At 27.2% G+C, this 13,798-nt stretch overlaps 1 protein-coding gene across 1 annotated transcript in view; it reads right to left on the bottom strand.

The window, feature by feature from the left end:
• LOC100205504 (parafibromin) overlaps positions 1-13,798 on the bottom strand; it is a 166,111-nt gene that overhangs the window by 75,194 nt on the left and 77,119 nt on the right. The window contains exon 16 of the mRNA XM_065790991.1: positions 4,508-4,595. Within this exon, the coding sequence (XP_065647063.1) occupies positions 4,508-4,595 (88 nt within the window). The remainder of the gene's footprint in view (positions 1-4,507; positions 4,596-13,798) is intronic.

Here is a 13,798-nt window from a genome sequence, read left to right as displayed (position 1 = left end):
TATATTTATTGATTTTTGGTCTATGGACAACATGCAAAAACTGAACGTTCAAATGCAAACTTAACAATAAAAATTTTGAGTTGAAATTATTAAGTTAGCAACTAAATGTTTTGGATTACTGAAATAATTAATTAAATTAAAGTCGTTCAACTTTAAGAAAAAACTTCATCAATGAAATAGTCAATCAATGAAATATAATATAATAGTCATCAATGTAATAGTCATCAAATATAATAGTCATCAATGAAATAGTCATCAATGAAATAGTCATTTTCTCATCACTTTATATTAGTTTTTGATATGTTAACCAAAAATCAGAGTAATTTAAAAAAAGTTTTTAATCAAGGAATTCTAGTATACAAAAAATTGACAATATCCATAGTCAAATTGATAGAGCACTCACTGTTAAAATATTTAGTCCCCTTGGTTTAATATGAGCAGTTCCTGCTCTTCAAAAAATATATATTTTTTCTGTCTAAAATTGGATTTCAAACATTTTTCAGCTATTGCAGGCTATTTAAATTTTAAGATTGTTCCCTAAATCCAGATAAAGCATCAAGTATTCAGATTATGTATACTATAGAAAGTCATTTTCTGATGTTTGTTCAAAAGCATGAACTAAGGCTCTAGCAATCTGCGATCTTTGTGATAGCATTTGTACTAATGGCTTCTGCCTTGAATCAGTGTGCTCAAATTTTAAATGATCAAGCCAATATCCTTCAAAGTATGTTCAAGTATGTCTGCTGTAAAATATCGCATTTTATAAGAGTGTTTTAAAGTAATTTATTTTATTGTCAGAATAATAGTTTTTTATATGTTGTTAAATATGCTTCTTACTAAAATGCTATGTTTTTAATGGATTAACCAGGTGCTGGTTAACTAATATTCTTTAAGATTTCTTTTTGTTGGGCAATGTATTTTAGATGTTATTCTATTAGAATTAATAATTAAAGTTCATATTTTATATAATATATTACTTATCTTCTTTGTTGAATTGAATTTTAGACAAAATAGCGTGTTTATGTAATATGTTCACTAGTGTAAAATAAGTTTTTTTTTTCTTATAAAACAGATGTGCACCCTACAGTACTTTGATTGCCAAAATATACATTCATTTTGCCACAATATGTATAAAAATACGTTTGTGTTATGTCTTTTTAACAGAAAATGGAGATAGAACAAAATAGTATTGTACTTTTTTTAAAAGAGTGTGTATTACATTGTTTAATCTCCAAATCAGGGTGTAGTAATTCAGACACTTGCACTTTAAATATTTTAAAACATTTTCTTTGAAACTGTGGTAGCCTGTATAGGATATTAACACTAATTGGTTTTGTTTGCGTTTTTTATGTTATTTGGTCTGCAGGTCCATATAAAACTTTGAACTTGATTTTCTCAGTTCGGAAAAACTTACAGAACAAAATAATTCTAACCTCGCGTAATTTCCAATCACCCAATTGCATTTATATAGAATGAGATGTTAACTAGTCTAATTTCAACTCATATTTTTGTTTTTATCATGTAATTTATATTCTTAGTAATTTGTTTTGCATTTAAATATATATCCAACTTATGTTTTGATTTCTTTATATTTCAGAATGGACAAGTGCCACAAGATGCAGTGCAAGCTTTTACATTTTCCACTTAATAAAAGACTCAAATTAAAGCCAAGTAATGCAATACAGCTGGTTTTTAAGCAGGTAAAGAATTTAACTTTTGATTATGTTTATTGACAATGCCTTGCTTACAATAACTATGTTAAGCGGCAGTGGATGCAAGAGACTGGTGAGAAGCAAGAGACTGGTAAGAAAGTTTTTATTGCAAACTTTGTTTGGCATTTGTAATAAATGATATAATCTTCATAACTGGCTTGGCAAAATTTTCACATGTGTATCGAAAAATATATAGAGAGCTAACCCTCACTTTATAGCCATTTTTGGTATGTAAAATTTAATGTATTAAAGATTCCAGGCCTTCCTAAAAATTCTACCAATAAATTTTAATGACTCAGTCAGCCACTATCTACAACTTTTTCAGAAGTGATATTTGAACTGCAACATGATTGACATCAATCAAAGTTAATTATAATGAGTCCTTGTGAGTGTATGGTGGCTAAATGTTTTTTGCACTTAACTACATTACATAAAGAATTCAATATATTTCTTTATAAAAAGAACCTAAACACATTTTATGGACTCTGGGAGCGTATTCAGCAATCTTTTTTTTTTTTTGCATAAGTTTGGTGCAAGTTCAAAACTGTGAAATTCAAATTCATGAAACTTGCACAGTTGCGTTTAACAAAATTTAGGTAAGTTTTTTCGTAAGTTCAACACTAAAAAATTAGTATTCACCAAGCTGAAATGGTATTCACTAAACTTTTTAAAAACTTACTCAGCTCAATTTAAGTAAGAAAAGTTACGTTAGCTATGAGCTGCCTTAGCTTTGGCGTAACATTAAAATCATTAAATACTAGAAATAGTGTAATATTATTATGATTCATATATATTGTTAGATTTACATATTATAAATAATTATAATATATTTACAACTTATGTATAAAGTTATATATTGTCAGATTGATATCTGATACTGATTGATACTGATTAGAATCTTATTAAGTATATATAATTTATGTATATAAATTGTATATATTATAATAAAGTTAACAACAATCATAGATTTTAACACAAATACAAATGCATCATAACAATTTAACAGTTTATTTAATAAGATGTTAATAAGTTATTAACTTCATAAAATCTTAAAAACTAAGATGTTATATGATAAAAAACATTGTATTTCATAATATAATAATAATGTTATATTTTTGTATAATGTTTTAATAGTAGTATAAAAGCATAAAATCTTAATATATTTAAAATGAATCATGATGTGATATTGTTAATAAATATTGATATAACATTTTAATGACAACCATGAAGATGTTATATTAATAATTCATTTAAATTTTATGTATTTAATTCATTTATATTAAGATGTTATTATATTATTAATATAATTTAACATTTTATATAAAATATTAGTAACATTAAATAAAATAAGATAATATAGTACATTATATATTATTTATAGTATAAAATATATATTGTATATTTTAAAAGATGCTACATTGTTATGATGCACTTATGATTTTGGTTATACATATAATTATTAAGTTATTATATTTACAAAAAAGCAACTATATCTTCATAAATATTAACAAAACACTGTATATAATAACAAAAAAACAACTAGATCTTTATAAATATTCTATTTCGCAGTTTTTTTTTAAATGGTACATATCTCATTAAATATAATGATCATAGTTCATTTAGTTGTTTTATTAGCTTTATTTAGTTTCAGTTAAAATGGAACTAAGAAACAACCCAACTTTTTCAAAAGCAAAAATGCTAATATCAATGAGACTTTTATCAAAAAAACTGGATGTTGTTAAAGAGCAGTTGGTAAAAATTACTAGTCAATTCAAAAAAATTAGCAACAAAAAAGGAATAATCTTTTATTGTTAAATATGCTTGTTATTAATGTACTGTTACAAATGAAGTTTAAAAGATTTGATTCATAGAAAATTCTTACTTAAAAATTGCTTTTTTCCTTTTTCAGAGATGTTATCAAAAAGTATCCTGGATAAAGATTTTTATTTTTCCTAACTAAATTAAAAAAGTTATTTGGAATATAATCCTAATGCAAGTTTCCTTTTCACTTATTAACAGCCATGATTACACCATTTAATCAGCCAACTAAACCAGAGAAAATATATTTCAATAAAGTTCACCTTTAGGTATAGTGATGTGCAGCAATCCTTTGGTCATCTCAAAAAACCATTGGAGGTCACAAGAGAGGTGGAACACTTCAGTGCTCCTAATATATACTTACCTGAACAATATTTTTACGTGCCAAAAATATAGTTTATGTGCAATTTACTGAAAAACCTTTGGAATTGCTTAGGATTAGAAATTCCAGATGACATAAACTTTGAGGACAATGATGAAGATTATGTACATGATGTTCAAGATGAATTGATACAAGTCAACCAATTCAACTTAGCATTGTACAAAGAACACTAATTAAAATTATTTGTTTGCAAATTGAAGGCCATAATATATTGTTGAATGTTACAAAGATTTTTTTGATGTTTTATATATGACTTGTTTAGGCATTATGCAAACTCCAAACTTAAGTATGTTCATATTTATGTCAAATTAGTATACAGATTTTTAATTATTTGTATTTTAAATGAACACTATTTACATGATATACATGATTGAAGAAAATGAGTTTTATTGTAATATTAAACAGTTGTCAAAATTTACCTGCCCTTAATAACCTCTTTGTAGATTAAACTATTCTGAAACCCTCTCTTCCTCTTTTCTACTCAAAATTATTTTCTCAATTATTCACCCTGGTCTACCAAAGCCTAATGTGTATACAAAAGTATGCTGTTTCAACACTTCAAATAAAGAAATTTGTCTCAATACATATGACTTACCTATGATCTTGTAGAAATTCTTTACAGTTAATTAACGTGATCAAAGCTGTGGTGCCTGCAGGCACTATGATAATTGGTGTCTTTGATTCTGTAAACAACAATTAAATTATTATAAATCTATTTTTAACAAAAGATTTCAGTAAAAAAAATTAAACAATTTTAAAAAAATTGATTTTAATGGATTTTCAAAAACATAGCTTGTATTTTATGTGATGACCTCACATAAATTTTAGATTAAAAATTAAATTTTATTTAAAAAAATTTTTTATTTATAATGAGCCGACTAATGGTAAATACTATGAGCTGATTACAACCCTATTAATTTGAAAAATTGAGGTCAGCAATTTATCCGATTTTTTGCCAACCTTAAACAGTTTAAGGTCGACAGTTAATGCTGATCCTATTTCCGAGAGCTGTCACTAATAGTAAATACTAGAGCCAACTAATAATGAACACTATAAGCCATCTAGTAGTAAATACTATAAACCAATTAATAGTAAAAACTATGAATCAATTAATAGTAAACACTATAAACAAAGTAATAGTTAACACTTTGAACCAACTAAAAGTAAATACAATGAGTATTTACTATTAGTTCGTTAAAAGTTGGAGTATACCAACTAGACTCATAAAAATTTTAATAAGCTTAAAAATTCTGAAAAATTGTTGAAAAAAAAAAGCTGACAGAAAAAAGTAATTTATTTTGATCCAAATTTTTTAATTTTTCTTTTAGCAAAACTATTTTTTTTTATAAAGGAATATGTTTATCTCTTCTAAACTACTATGTATATATGTATATATGTATGTATGTATGTATGTATGTATGTATGTATGTATGTATGTATGTATGTATGTATGCATGTATGAATGTATGCATGTATGTATGTTTGTATGTAAATATGTATGTATGGCTGGATGCTCATATTACCCTAATTTACCCAATGTATATATGATTTTAAACTTTCAAAAATGAGTTAAACATAAATTAACATTGAATAATAAATAATTTATAAAGTCAACAAATTTCATAAAATACAAAACTATTTTATATAATGCATGTTTTAATATAATATATTAAAACATGCATATATATCAGGGCTCGAATTAAGCGTATCGTGATCGCGAATCGCGATTACTTTTTGCACCTTCATTTTTAGTTTTTCTTAAAATTTGTTTTTTCGCGATCTTTCTTTTTTTCATAATTATGTTTTTTTTATTTTAGAAGATTGATACTCTATTCGCAAATATTTAGTGTTCTTTTACAGTGTAAAACTGCAGTGACTTCTGTAACAATAATTTTTTTTAGTAAAAGAAAGAAAAAGATTTAGAAAATCAATTAGCAAAAATGTTCAAATGCAGGAAAAAGACCGATTATTTAAGGTAGGAAAAATTTATAAAAAATAAACGATTAAATACCTATTCGAATCAAGAGTATAAGCTAATTATTGAAAATATTACCATATGTATGGAAGGCCGTTTTCAATCTCTTCTAAAATCACCATTGTTTATACATTTGGTAGCTTTACTTGACGTTTATAACTGGCCGTTAAATGTGAATGATGGAACTTTTGGCGATAAAGCTATCGGTGAAGTTGTTGAACATTTTTCTGAATTTTTAACTGGTGTAAGATGTGATTTGAATAATATACTTCATGATTGGATCATTTTAAAAGCATATATCTTTCCCATCATAAGTAACAATCAAAATGGGTATTATTTGAAAATTTGGGAAATTGTTTTTTTCAAATCAAATTTGGTCAAAGAATGCCGAAATATTCTTGATATTTTTGAGCTATTTTTAATTTGTCCTTTTACAAATGCAAAAGTAGAACGAATGTTTTCATGAATGAATTGCGTAAAAAATGACTGGAGAAGTTGTCTTAGACGAGATCTCTTGCTTCGGATAATTGAAGAAGGTCCTGAGATTGACAAATTTGAACCTGATACTGCTATGGACGAATGGTATAATGATAAAGTTAGACGATTGTCAGCAAATTTTCATTGTTATCCGGAAAAAAGAAAATCAGGAAAAACAGACATTGATCTAGCGACAGTTACAATATCGGATTTGGAAGAAAGTGAAAGCGAGGAAGAAAATTGTGACAACTTTTAGTTTTATTTTAGTGCATTGTAACCCTTTAAAATTAAAATATTAAATAATAACTTGTAATGGCGTATGCTTTTTTGCTTAGTAAAAATAATTTTTTGTTAGTGAAAATCCTGAAAAATTCTAAGCATTAAACTAGTGAAATGATTAAAAAACGATCAAAATATTTACGATTACAATCTAATACTTTTTCTATTAGCAATCAATAAAAGTATTAGATCGTAAAAGATTTTATTATTTAGACACATTTTTTTCTTTTGCTTTATTTTATTGAATGAAAAAAGTGAACGCTAACTTTTATTAAAAAATACATTGAATGAAAAAGCAATAGATAGAAATATCATGAGAATTTGATAAGGTTACTTAGATAAGAAAACTTACTTAATATGAATTTAATTATCATTCTTGTTTGTGATTGTGCAGGTTTTCGTGATAAAATGTTAAGTTTTAACATTTTACCACGATAATGTTTTCGTCATTTTTAATAGTTTTTTATAACTGTTTCAAATCTATAGATTGTTTTGTTAGAGTTTTAATAAATTTTTTTTACTGTTAAAAATTTATAGAAAATTAAATATTCTAGTTGTTTTAAACAGTTTAAAATATGTAAATAAAATAGAAAATGAAATAATTAATTAAAAAAAGATTATATGAAGCTCATTTACAAAATACAGCCGTTAGATAAAATGCAATATAATAATAGTAATAATGTAAATTATAACTAAAGCTACTTTACAACCGTTGAACGTAGATCTTATGCAAAAATGAGACTTATTAAATATGTTATTATTAATAAGGGCGAGAGTGGAGGAGGGATTATGAGCAACAAAAAAATCGCGATTAGGATTTTTTATGTTAATTTGAGCCCTGTATATATATATATATATATATATATATATATATATATATATATATATATATATATATATATATATATATATATATATATATATATATATATATATATATATATTAGGCTGGAGTGAAAATCAAAGTTTGATCTATCAAATAATATTTTGTTGCGTCTAACAGTAAATGAACAAAAAATATTTTAAATATTAATATAAGCATGTCTTATATTAATATTTAAAATATTTTTTGTTCATTTACAGTTAGACGCAACAAAATATTATTTATATATTTGAACCGCCCCATTTTGACTCTTAAACATCAGACAGGTATTATAGAAAAAAAATTTCTTCAAAAGTATGTCATGTTGGGTCTCATATGAAGCGAAATTTTATAAAAATTTCAAAAATAATAATCATGTTTTATTAAAACATCTCTAAGAAAAATTGACTCAAAAACACCGTAAAGCATTTTTATTTTTTACAAATGCTTCTGGTTTCATAGGTGGATTGGCAAATAAGTATGGTTTGTTGTGATGAAATTCACACTTTTGTTTATTTTTACCCTAGCCTTATATATATATATATATATATATATATATATATATATATATATATATATATATATATATATATATATATATATATATATATATATATATATATATGGGCATGTGAGAATGGGGTTGAGATCATTGGCCCATGGCCTTGTAACTCACCCAACCTCAATCCCATTGAAAACTGCTGGAATCATCTTAAAAACGAAGTTCAGAAACTAAGACCCTCATCTTCAAATGATCTACAAGAAGAAAATTAGGCAGCTATGGACCCAACTTATGATTGAATATTTAAGAAAGCACATTCACTCTATGCCTACCCGCTTAGCTAATTGTATAAATGCTAAAGGACATCATACCAAGTATTTAATTCATAAAACATTAACTAATGTTTCAAAGATTTATATTTTTGTTAACTGTAATGGTTACTAATATATTTTGATAAAATAAATGAATAAATGAAAACTGTGTTTTTTTATGCAATGCTCCAAACTTTTGATCGCGACTGTATATATGTATATATAATTGTTGGTTTACCTAACTCACAAAAAATATAAATGAAGACAGTCAGATGGATGACATGAACATTGTCAACGAATTAATACGTTTGCTGAACAGACAAATAATAAAATCAACACTCAGACTAAAATCTAATGTTCCCTTGGTTAACATTACATCAGAACCATTAGTTGTTGAATTTGAGAATGAAGTAGTACAAAACGAGATGCTGTTTGCAGCAAAGGAACAGTCAATAATTAGGGCATACAAAAAAGTATAAATACCACTTGATTGCACTCCTGATGACCAGGCTGAATTTGCACAATTAAATTAGGCGAGAAAGGAGGCAAATGAGGACTTGCAATGCAGTAATAACCTAAACCAGTCCTTTTTAATTTTGTCATTAGAAGCGAAAAATTGTTGTGTATCTTTGTCAAATCAACAAAAAAAGATTTGGCAACTGCAAAGTTCTCCCATTTTTATTTTTGTGATTTTTATTTTTCAAAATCTTTACTTCCAACAAAGCAAACAACAACAACTAGTGTTGGAGGTTACCGGAATAGAAAAGATAAAGTTTTTAGAGCAATATAATGATTAACAGACAACTTAAAAGATATTATATGTACAGAAAAACAAGATAAAGGTAGCAAAGAAATGATGTTTGTGGAAAAAAACTAGACAAATAAGAATTTTTGGAGCACTTAGGAACAGCCAGAGTAAAACAATGAGACTTAATTGAATGACGATTAATACAAATATAAACTTTATTAGATAGCATAAGTGACAGGTGATGCTGTTTTTTATCTTCTCATGAAATCTTTTCTATAACATGAATAAATGTATTGTAAGAACAGTTTATAAAAAATAATTTAATATTTTAAAATTTTATTTGATCAAAAAAAAATTACTTTATAGAAATAAGAAAAAAATACTAATCAGGATTACTTAAGTATAACTATCCTTTGTTAGAGAATATTTATATTGTTTTTAAATTAGATGAAGTTAACATCATTATATCATAAGTTTAGTTAAACTATCCTTGTTGGAGTAGAAACAAGTACTTTTATTTAATTTTCTAATTTAGTTATAAATATATTTCCATAAATCCAGCATAAGTGCTAATGAAGCCTCAAAGTGAAAGGCAGATAACTTTAGACCACAATGTTCAAAATAATCGAGGGAGCTTCTGGTTTTAGCTGCTCTATATGGATTACGATCGAAAAGCTTGGCTAATTTCAAGACTAATAAAGTTCTCTTCAGGTTATGCATTGCCTTCAAGCATTACTTGCATAAGAATATTTTACCCAAACTGAAGCTATCAACTAAATTGCCATGTTCTCACTCAGCAAGATGGAAGAGCAAAGTAATTTATATCTTACTTGGCGACTTTCCAAACCTCAAAGAAAGGAAAACATTGAAAGAAATAACTAAGTTTATTAGCTGTTCTTGGTCACATGCATGGTTTAAAATGAGGGAGGAACCCAATTGGGTGAACATGAAAACAGCCGCATTAGCCTGCATTATAGTCCAAGAAGCTCTGACCAGACATATTCTTGGTGTTGAAGTCACATTAAAAAATGTGCATAGAACGAATGAGGTTGCTGAGAGAGGACTCCGAGCTATGGAAATCTGAGCTTACCAGACTAAGTTTAATGATGCTCTTGAGAAACTTTTTTTAACTGAAATGTTTATTAAAATGTCTAATCAACAACAGTCTGATTTTTCAAACTTTGTTTTATTATATTTATAGTTTGTACAATAAAAAAAACCAAAAAAATTAAAAATAGGATTATTGTCTTATTTCTATAAGGTAATTATTTTTTTTAAATTGTGTTTCGGACACAATTCATGTTTTAGAATAAGTTTCATATAGTATTTAAAAAAAATTTATTATAATATCACCCTAGTGTCCATTATAGTATTTATAGAAAAGAGAAAGAGAAGCAACATTAAAACAAGAAGAGGTTTAACTATGTTTACAATGCGTTTATGCATCTTTTCTAAAGAAGAAAGAGCATCATTGGAAGATTTGCCCCATATATGGCAACAGTATTCCATACAAGGATAGATTTGATATTTATAGAGATAAAGAATAGAATTGAAAGTAAGAAAAGATCAGAAATAAAAGTTAATTCTAGAAGATGAATGTTAGTTGACTCATCAAATACATTACTATTTATAAATATAGAAAGATCTAGATTATTGCGACAACAATTAGCTGAAAAAAATTTAGTTATATCTAAGTTAAAGTTCACCAGCCACTGAGAGCCCCATAGGAAGCAGAAGTGAGATCTTTTTCAAGCTCAAATGCTCCCTCCAAGGAGAAGACCAATATCCATATTGTTGATCAAAAAGTAAGTTATTAGATTCAAGATGAGAGATTGAGTATTCGTTAATTAAATACTCAAAAACCTTACTTATGATAGTAAGAACACTAATGGGACGGTAGTTAAACGAGTTTAACTACCGTTTCATTAGTGACACACCAGAATTTATTGAAAATAGGGATAGCAGATACTGCTTTCCAGCAGGCTGGAAGATAAGACGGCACCTCCGGAGAACACTTCTGCAAGACTACAACAGGTATGTTGTCTGGACCACAAGCTGTAGAAGAGTCAAAGCAGAAAATCACTTTTGATACAGATGCTGGAGTGATACAAATGTCAAGCAATGGTTCAACCTGTTTGACGGCTATATCAGGTAGAACGCAACTAGTGGAATCAAGAGATGATATTGATGAAAACAATTCAGCTTCGACATTAAGTGAGGTGACAAAATCTGAACCATACAAGAGAGGTGGAATAACAGATTTGCCCTTATTATAGATGTTGTTAAAGATTCTTAAGAAGTCACAAGACCCTAAATTTTGAGATGAAATACGAGATTTTGTGACCTGAGAATAGCAGGCTTTAAAATTAGACAAAACCTTAATACAATGGTTTCTAGCAATAGTAAACAGTCGTCTGTTTTCTGGAGAATTGTTTTGCTGATAGATATGAAAGTAATGGTTATGATTGCAAATTGCAATAGCACAGTGAGAAGAAAACTATGGAGAAGAGTGAGGCTTGTCGATGAGGAGTTTTGACACTGGATGTGTCCAGTACCATTGGTCTGTTGCAATTATATCACTAATTTATAAAGGGGAATCAAAACTTTAACAAGAAAACTATATCAGTATCTTCTTTGAGAAAACTATATCAGTACTTTAACTTTAACAAGAAAACTATATCAGTATTTCTTTTTATATATCAGTATCTTCTTTGGACAACATAGGGTGCAAACTAAAACACAAGAGCAATGATCTAGTTTGCTCTAATGTGCCTTTAAGTAAAGAATGTTTTTGCTTCACTTCCAAGCTTTAAAAAGTTTGGAAAAAAGCAGGATTTGGTTCAAAACTTGTAACATCTAGACAATTAATAAAACAGAAAGTTTTAAAACTTCAAATTCAATACAAACATATAATGAAACAGCCTTTTCTGAACTGGGATAGCTGTCCTGAGGAACTGTTAAAACTTGAAAAATAATTTGTTGACCAACCCTACAAGCTCTTTGATATCTCAACCAAAGGTTTTGAAAAGAACATCATTGATGATAGAATAAGAAACAGTTCTACTAAAGATTCATCTTTAGCAGATAATAAATTCTATAACGATTAAAAATCAGAAAGAATTAGCTTTATTGTTATGTCAGTAGAGAGAAAAGGTCAGTAGATTGAGAGAAACCAAAGTCAAAGGATTAAAAAAACTTTTTAAAATTCAACAGCTTAAGCAGCCAATATTAGGAAGAGGTACTACACTTTATAAAACAATAATTATTTTACATTTTTATGAACTTTTTGTTTTACTTTCCTTTAATCTTTTTTATAATATAAGTCATGAATCATCTCAAGGGAAGCCGCCTAATAATTTATTTTGATAGCTTGTAGAATAAATCCAGTAAAAGAATTGCCATTAGTGTATTATCACCAGATAATGATACAAAAGAAGACCACATTAGGTGTTGTTCAAAACCCATTTTCAAAGAGAGTTGATAAGGCATAACATGTTTATAACTTATTGGAATATTATTATTGTAAAAATCAGGTTATAGGCATCTGTTCTGATACCACAAATAGCAACACTGGCAAAGACAACAGTGCTGTACGCATTTTAGCAAAGATCTGCCTTCTTAGCCCTTTAGTTTTATTGCCTAACAGCCAAGAAAACTAAAGGGCTAAGAAGGCAGATCTTTGCTAATTTAATTAATTGCTTGATTGGACAACTCAAAAGTTTTGGTTCGTTATATTCTCTATAATATTGTCAAAGAAAAAAGATTTTATCTTCAGAGCTATCAAAATCAAGATATTTCCAAGAAATGACTGCAGAATAGCTGGCGAACTTACTGCATTCTTTCTAGATGCAGATATTCCAGACTTTAGTTTCTATTAACCAGGGGCATATCACAAGGAAAGATTTCTTGCAGATGCAATATATATTTTAATTTTTTACTGACTAAACAACAAAAACCTAAAATGAAGCCAACACTTTCATTGCTCTGATGGTGTTGCTCCATCAAATGATCTATTTGCTGTTAGAACTTTCTTTGCCATAATGAGAATTAATGGCAAAGTGAGGCAAGCTTTACTTTAGAGCTTTGGAAGGCATACCCCTCATTTAACCCCTCATTTAGTAGTGCTAACTTTTGTGAGTGATGATTTATCTACTAAACAGAGTTTGATCGTTCAAAACCAAAAGTCTTTATTTCAGAAAGCACAGAACTAGCTGAATTAGTTAATGAGATAAGTTGTTTAATTTTCAAACATTTAGATGTTTGTAAGACATTGAAAATTTGGTTACTGATGAAGGTCTGTCTACTGACATTTATTTCCAAAATTTCTTAAAAAATACTTTAAAACTTTAGAGTAGTCAACAATGGAGCAAAACGTAAAGTTAATCCAAAACTTTATTAATGCTATAAGAGATGAAGATCACCTTTATAATGTGTTTTTTGTGTCACAGAAGAACTGAAAAACTTTTTCAAAACCAATAACCAAAAAAGATTTGAATAAAGACCATTTTGTTTAATTAACAAAAAACTTAGTTTATTTTTATTAAAACATTTTTAATAACATTTTGTTTGATTAACAAAAAAACTCAGTTTATTTTTATTAAAACATTTTTAAATAACAAATATTTTCTAGTCTATAAAGTTGCGTCTTTGCTTAAATATTAAACTCTAAATATTAAACTTTATAGTTTAATATTTAGAGTTTAATATTTTATTTGCCTTTTTCTTTGTTTAC

The sequence above is a fragment of the Hydra vulgaris genome, chromosome 02 (assembly GCF_038396675.1).
Source record: "Hydra vulgaris chromosome 02, alternate assembly HydraT2T_AEP".
Classification (NCBI taxonomy): Eukaryota; Metazoa; Cnidaria; class Hydrozoa; order Anthoathecata; family Hydridae; genus Hydra; species Hydra vulgaris.
This window is presented reverse-complemented; position numbering and strand designations above follow the sequence as displayed.